The sequence below is a fragment of the Dama dama genome, chromosome 12 (assembly GCF_033118175.1).
Source record: "Dama dama isolate Ldn47 chromosome 12, ASM3311817v1, whole genome shotgun sequence".
In the NCBI taxonomy this organism is placed as follows: Eukaryota; Metazoa; Chordata; class Mammalia; order Artiodactyla; family Cervidae; genus Dama; species Dama dama.
Genome location: NC_083692.1, coordinates 82875551 through 82883237, shown reverse-complemented (window position 1 = coordinate 82883237; position 7687 = coordinate 82875551). Strand labels below are relative to the sequence as shown.

General features: G+C 55.5%; 1 protein-coding gene across 1 annotated transcript; it reads left to right on the top strand.

The window, feature by feature from the left end:
* The first annotated feature begins 1547 nt into the window (after positions 1–1547).
* Positions 1548–7008, top strand: NR2E3 (nuclear receptor subfamily 2 group E member 3). The gene is made up of 8 exons (XM_061158508.1): positions 1548–1684; positions 2220–2346; positions 2538–2641; positions 2733–2981; positions 3087–3262; positions 4119–4365; positions 4604–4709; positions 6876–7008. The coding sequence occupies exons 1-8, from the start codon at positions 1591–1593 to the stop codon at positions 7006–7008; spliced, it is 1236 nt and encodes a 411-aa protein (XP_061014491.1). The 5' UTR covers positions 1548–1590.
* The last annotated feature ends 679 nt before the right edge of the window (positions 7009–7687 follow it).

Here is a 7687-nt window from a genome sequence, read left to right as displayed (position 1 = left end):
TCCCCTTAACTCCGCGATCCTCCCAGAAGCTTCGCACTGCCCCCCTCCCCCTCAGGCTCTAAGGCTAGGCCAACCCCTGCCGCAGATGCACCCAGAGGTGAGCCCAGCTCTGCTGAGGACGCATGTCACACCCAGACCGACAGGGGGCTTTCTGCTCTGGCCTGGGCCTGGGGGTGGGGTGGGGGCAGAGGAGCAGGAGAGGAAAGGCTCTTTGCTGAGGTTGCTCTAGGATCTCAACAACCCTGAGAAGCAATAATAATAACAGCCTCATCGTTTATTGCTGTTCTTGTTAAGTCTCTCAGTCGTGTGTGACTCTCTGAGACTCCATGGACTACAGATCGTCAGGCTCCTCTGTCCATGGGAATTCCCAGGCAAGAATACTGGAGTGGGTAGCCATTTCTTTCTCCAAGGGAATGTTCCCGACCCAGGGATTGCACCCGCATCTCCTGCATTGGCAGGATTCTTTACCCCTAAGCCGCCATGGAAGCCCCCCATCATTTATTATGCTCCTACTAAGAACCAGGCCCCAGAACACTTGGAGAATCATCTTAATTAGCTTCCCCAGCTGCTCTACAAGGCAGGTACTCTTGTCACCCCTTTTTCCAGGAGACTGAAGCTCAGACAGGTTAAATCATTGCTCAGGGAGGCTTGGCTGGCTGTGAAGAGAGCAGGGATTTGAACTTGGATCTGTCTTGGCTGTCTCTACCCTCCCTCCAGGGCCCATCCCCCACCTCAGAACCACCCCTGGGCTCGAGCTGGGAAGGCTGAGTCTGGGGAAGGTGAAGGACCCGCTGACCTGGGACTGTGAAGGCAAGTCAGGGTAGGCAGGTGCAGGGGCTGTGTCCTTGCCCCCTCCAGTCTTGCAGGAGACCCTCCACATTGGGCCCAGTGCCCATTGCCTGCAGGCTGGCCTCAGACCCTACATCTAACCCATTTCTACCTGTGATGGGAGTTGTAGGGGCATCCTGGGGCTGCTTGCCCTCCAGGGGTGCCCAGACCCTCAAATTCTGGGCCCTAAGCAGTCTCTTATCAAGGGATTAGGTGAGAAGCACTGGAGCAGAAGGCTGGATTTATCCAGGACCAGCAGTGAGCACCCGTGTGTGGAGCCACACACACCTGTCCCCAGACCCTCTTGTCCTGGGGTAAGTGGAGTCCACACCTCCTTTAGCAATTGGAACAGCTTGGGAGCACAGAACTCGAGGAACCCAGAGACACTGGGCAGCTGGGAGCTGGTGCAGCGGCAGCAGGACTGACTGGCTCCCAGGGGCACCTTGGTAATGCTGCAGGTGTGGCCGATTGATCCCCTGTGGAGACAGTAAAGATTAAGAGGATCATAAGCTGCGTCCAGCACTGCCCTGGGAGAAATCTCCCGGAGCCAGAGCTGCTGCTGTGAGGGCAAGTTGGGGCAGCTCCTGAGTTTAGACAGAGGGGACAGGAGGCAGGAGCACAGAGAGGAGAGGCAAGGGGGAGAGAAAGAGACAGAGTTTCAGAGAGGGAGGCAGGGGCTGGGTCCAGCTCAGAAATCCTGAGGCTTCCCTTAGGCAGGCAGAGTCTGCCCTGGGACCTGCCAGGACCAGGCCGACAGCGCCCATGAGCGCCAACATGGCTGCAGCGGTGCCGGCGGCCGTGTCCACCTCCAGGAAGGAGTCTCCAGGCAGGTGGGGCCTGGGGGAGGAGCCGACAGGTATGGTTTTTCTCAAGGTAGATGTAGACGCTTGGGGAGTGGAGTGTGGGTCACAGGTTTGCAGGGACCATGATAGGAGCCAGAGCAGCTCAGGCCAAGCCCCCAGGGCTATAGGCAAGTGTAAGGGAACCTGCCGGGAAACCCAGAATCCCAGAAACGTGGGGGTCAGAGAGGATAGCTGATCAGATGGGATAAGAAAGGAGAGAGGAGGGCCCTCAAAGGTCGGGAGCAGAGATCCCTAGTGGCGGTGTCAAGAATGAGCTTGTGCGTGATGGAGCCTGAGCCCACCTGCAGAGAAAGGGACCGGGAAGCGGAGCAGAGAGTGAAACTTGTTGAGAACTGGCCATGGAGAAGCAGGGAGGGGGTGTGACAAGGGACACGTTTTCCAGCTGGGAGAGACAACGGGTGTGCCTGAATGTGGGTGGGCAGGAACCTGAGGATGGTGAGGGAAGGAGGGTGGAGGGGTCCCTGAGGAAGGGGGAGTGGCGTGTGATGGGCCCAGCGCAGCCCCCACCCAGCCCGGGCTTGCCCTCAGGTGTGGGCCCCTCGCTCCAGTGCCGCGTGTGTGGGGACAGCAGCAGTGGGAAGCACTACGGCATCTACGCCTGCAACGGCTGCAGCGGCTTCTTCAAGAGGAGCGTGAGGCGAAGGCTCATTTACAGGTGAGAGACGGGGCACCCCACCCCAGAGGAGTCCCCCCTCATCTAAAGGAGCCCCGCCGGCCACTGAATGTTCCTGGGAGGGAGGGAATGGAGGATGCTCAGGGGAGAAGGGCTGCAGCCAAAGTGTCTGAAACCCACGGCCCAGAGCCCGGGCAGGACCCTGACTCCCTGGGGTTCCTCTCCACCCGCAGGTGCCAGGTGGGGGCAGGGATGTGCCCGGTGGACAAGGCCCACCGCAACCAGTGCCAGGCCTGCCGGCTGAAGAAGTGCTTGCAGGCAGGCATGAACCAGGACGGTGAGTCAAGAACCCCATCCCGGAGAGGCGTGGCAGAAGAGACAGGGGGTGCATGACCCCTGGGGTGTCCTGACTCTTCCCACCTCCCCAGCCGTGCAGAATGAGCGCCAGCCGCGGAGCACGGCCCAGGTCCGAATGGACAGCGTGGAGTCAGAAACGGAGCCCCGGCTGGAGCCCCTGGCGACCCCCCCAGCCCTCGGAGGGCCCAGCTCTCGGGGCCCCACACCTGTGTCTGCAGCCAGAGCCCTGGGACCCCGGGCCCTCACACCTCCGGGGCACCACCACTTCATGGCCAGCCTGATAAAGGCCGAAACCTGCACTAAGCTGGAGCCTGAGGATGGTAAGCAGGCTGACGGCTGAGCTCCAGGTCCCACACCTAGGCCCCTGAAAAGCCACTTCTGCCTGCCTCGGAACAGGGGCTGAGGCACAACCTCTCCTCCGACAGCCGACGAGAATATCGATGTCACCGGCAATGACCCTGAGTTCCCCTCGTCCCCATACTCCTCCTCCTCCCCGTGTGCCCTGGACAGCATCCATGAGACGTCGGCTCGCTTGCTCTTCATGGCCGTCAAGTGGGCCAAGAACCTGCCGGTGTTCTCCAACCTGCCCTTCCGGGATCAGGTATACTCATCAGGGGGCTGGCAAGTCAGCCGGGCTGGGGGCGCACACCTCCTTGTGTAGGTGATGATTGGAAGGGCACACAGCTTGGGGATGGTGAAGGCTGGAGACACCTGTGCCTCGGAGTCAGCGATGGTCATGGGCACATATCTCTGGGATGTGGCAGTTGGGCTCATCACCTAGGGGACACTGATGGCCAGGGACGCACAGGGACCAGACATTAGAAGGCAGTGTCTATGCCGCTCTGGGTCTTCTTTCCTCCTAGACAAACCCTCAGGGCCTAGAGATGCGCTCTCTCTCTGCGTCACAGGCTGATCTGCACGCTGTGAGCAGCATCAGTGGGCAAATCTGGGCTCCCTTGGAACACAAATGCCTCTGACTTCTGGGCTTGAGTTTCAGCCCAGCCTGTTCACCCGCCTGGGCTTCTCACGAGCAAGGGACCTGTCAGGACATCCAGGAGGAGAGGCATGCTGAGAGCATCAGTCCTTAGCCAGTGGTTTGGATGAAGGAGCTCAGAAGTGACTGAGTCTGCTGAGTATGGTCAACTTGGGATGCTGGTGGCGAGTGTCCCTGAGCTGCCCAGCTTCTCACGGCTCCAGGATTTGCCTGTGCTCCGCCTCTACCTTTCAATGGAGCCCAGAGAGTGTCTTCGAGCTGAGGCATCTGGGCTGGATGGTGTCAAGTCTCAGAGCTCCGGGCCCCTGGCTGATGTCAAGCAGAGGTCAGAATGTTCTGGGTACCTGGGACCAGCCCTTCCTGTCCTAAGACAGCTGAGAACGTGGCAGAGGTTCCAGGCTGAGCCAGAGGAGCTGTGTATCGGTCATCACACTTGCCCTCACCCCCCTCTCTCTGGGCATAGGTGATCCTGCTGGAAGAGGCATGGAGTGAACTCTTCCTCCTTGGAGCCATCCAGTGGTCTCTGCCTCTGGACAATTGCCCGCTGCTGGCCCTGCCCGAGGCCTCTGCTGGCGGCAGCTCTCAGGGCCGGCTGGTGCTGGCCAGTGCAGAGACTCGAATCCTGCAGGAAACCATCTCACGGTTCCGGGCACTGGCGGTGGACCCCACGGAGTTCGCCTGCATGAAGGCCCTGGTCCTCTTCAAACCAGGTCTCTGTCCAAGTCTTAGGGGAGAGCGAGTGGGGATGAAGGCAGGGAGTTTTGGTGACTTCCTTCTGCCTCTCACTTTCCCTCCATCACCCCTCATAGACCTGAATGTGTGTAGACTTCTTCCCTGCGAGCAGGAGGGGAGGGCTGCAGGGCTGGGCTCCCCCCTCCTAGGCCCTGGCTGATGGTTAGGCGGGTGTGGAGCCTGGAAGGGAAGCTCACAGCTGCTGCTTCTCTCCAGAAACGCGCGGCCTGAAGGATCCTGAGCATGTGGAGGCCTTGCAGGACCAGTCTCAGGTGATGCTCAGCCAACACAGCAAGGCCCACCACCCCAGCCAGCCTGTGAGGTGACCTGAGCACCTGCCTCCCTACCCATCTGTCCCTTCAGCTCTCTACTACCCTGCCCACCTTTCTGCTACTGTCTCAGGGCTGCACTCATTAGATGGGACAGGGATCTCAGTACAACCAGCACATGGCTGACACCTACTGTGTGCCGGGCACAGCACCAGGCCCGGGAGTCGGGACCGAAAAGCTTAAGGCAAACTCACTGCTTCCAGGGGATGCCCAGTGCAGTGGCCATGCTGAAGATGAGGGACAGCCCAGCAGGTACTGAGGGCTGCGTGCATCTGAGGGAGACAGAGACCCACTGGGAGGCAGATCGCAAAGCACTGCTGAGAGGGATTTGTGGAGGCAGTGCCGGTATTGAGGAAGGAGAAGGTCTACAAAGAGAGAAATGATCATTTACAAAGGGAGAGTATTAAGTGTTAGTCACTCAGTCGTGTCCGACTCTTTGTGACTCCATGGACTGTAGCTCACCAGGCTTCTCTGTCCATGACTGAAGTGGGTACCTAATCGCTCCTCCAGGGGATCTTCTCAACCCAGGGATCAAACCTCGGCCTCCTGCATTGCAGACAGATTCTTTACCGTCTAAGCCACCAGGGAAGCCCACAAAGGGAGAGGGAAAGAAGCAAATACACATATGTTCTTAGGTCAGAGACCAGTTTGGAAGGCAAAGCTGATTGCCACCAGGGAGAGGGTAGGGGTCTAAACCAGCACGGCTCTCTGGCACCAGCCTGCTCAGGACTGTGAAGGGCAGCCAGAGGCCAAATCTGGTTTGGCAGGCAGAGAGGAGCCACTGCAGATCACTGAGCAGGAGAATGTTTTCCACAGAGCTGGGCTTCACACAGAGGCGTGATGGTGAGTACAGAGCATCCAACAGGATGACCCTGCCGTCATCCAGGGAGTCCTTGAAGGTCTGTTTGTGGGAATGGAAAGGCAGTGACAGATGTGGGAGTCTCTGGGAGTTGGGATGGCTCAGACCTGGTATTTGAGTGGATAAGGAACAAGGGAAGAGGAGCTCTTTGGGGAAAGAGGTAGAAGACACAAAAGGAAAGTCAGCAGGAAGAGTTTTCAGGGAACATGAAGAGATCTGTTGCAGGTGCAGATAGGGATGCACTAGCGTAAGCCGCAGGCATGGACCCTAGCCCGGCCCTGGCTGTGTTTGGAGGACAATGGCTACTGGCTGAGACTGGGGCTGCGGGGATGGTGGAGCAGGAGCCAGTGCTCTGGGACTGTCCGGCTCGCCCCAGCACCAGCAGAAGCATGGTGGGGGATATACGACGGCTCAGTGCCACCCACTCGGCTCCCACAAGAGCAGCAGACCTTGGTACCGCAAACCAATTTCAGTAGGTCATTGGGAGGTAGGGGAGGCTTCCCACAGACCTCGTGGTGGAAGCTGAACCTGTAGCTGTCCCACTTGGATGTGGCCTCCCTGACCCTGGGCAATGACCCTGGCTGTTAGACCTCCCACCCAAGGAAGGTCAGCATAATGCCCCCATCTGCCTCTCGGGACTTCACCATCTAGCTTCTCTGCGCTGGGAACCCTTGCCTTGGCAAATGGTTCTCACTTAAAAACTACAATGACTTATTTTTCTGGATGAGTATATCAAGCCACAAAAATTTTTGATTTCAGAACATTTTCACTAATGGTTACTCTTATCATCCTAGGTGGCTTACAGAGAATTTATATCCTTGTTTCTTCCCACACCATGTGGCTTGTGGGGATCTTAGTTCCCCAACCATGGATCAAACCCAGGCCCCATGAGTGAAAGCCCTGAATCTTAATCACTGAACTACCAGGGAATTTCCAGGAATTTATTTTCTTATTCAAATATATGTGGTATTAATGATCATGTGATTATAATAATTATATGATTATTAATAATATATTCACATACTATTAATGTAAATAGCATCTTACTTTATAATTTTTACACATCATAAACAATATTTATTCACTATTTTCATCACACTCCTTAACTAAACACTGGAGGAAGGTCACAGTGGGTCCGGGATAGATGAATGGGGCCTTTCCTCGAACTTCCTCCTTACTTGCCCTGGGCACCTCTTATCTCTCCTCTCCATCCCCTCTGCCTCTCCTGGAATGGTGCTGTGCCCAGGACTCAAGCTCTGAAGCTGATAATCACACTGATGGTGTCTTCTCTCCTGTCCAGGTTTGGGAAATTGCTCCTGCTCCTCCCGTCTTTGAGGTTTATCACTTCTGAACGTGTTGAGCTCCTCTTTTTCCGCAAGACCATAGGGAATACTCCAATGGAGAAGCTCCTTTGTGACATGTTCAAAAACTAGTTGAAGTAGAAATAAAATGAATGCAACCACTTTGGGAAATAATCTACTGAAGCTAAAAATCTGGCTACCCTTTGATTCAGCAATTGCACTCATGGATATGTGTACCTGTCAGAAATGTCCACCAAAAGAATGTTTGAAGCAGCTTTTTTCATAATAGCCCCAAACTGTACAATGACAGTAGCATGGACTAATAAATTGTGGTACATACATATTTAGTCATGTCTGATTGTTTGAGACCCCATGAACTGTAGCACACCAGGCTCATCTGTCCATGGAATTCTCCAGGCAAGAATACTGAAGTGGGTAGCCATCCCCTTCTCCAGGGAATCTTCCCAACCCAGGGATTAAACCCGCATCTCCTGCATTGCAGGCAAATTCTTTACCATCTGTGCCACCAGGGAAACCTTATAAAACAGCAATAAAAAGGAATGAACCATCAATATTGTGTGACAACATGGATCTATTTCAGACACAAACAAAACCATCCAGGCACCAGTTCTGATTATATAAAGTTTAAGAACAGGCAAGACTAAGTAATGGTTGTAGAAGTTAGAATAGAGGTTACCTTTGGGTGGGGGGTGGGTTGATTGGTAAGGGGCCCAAGGTATGCTAAAAATGTTCTTCATTTTGATCAGGGTGGTGGTTTTGCAAACTTATTCACTCATTAAAAATTAATTGC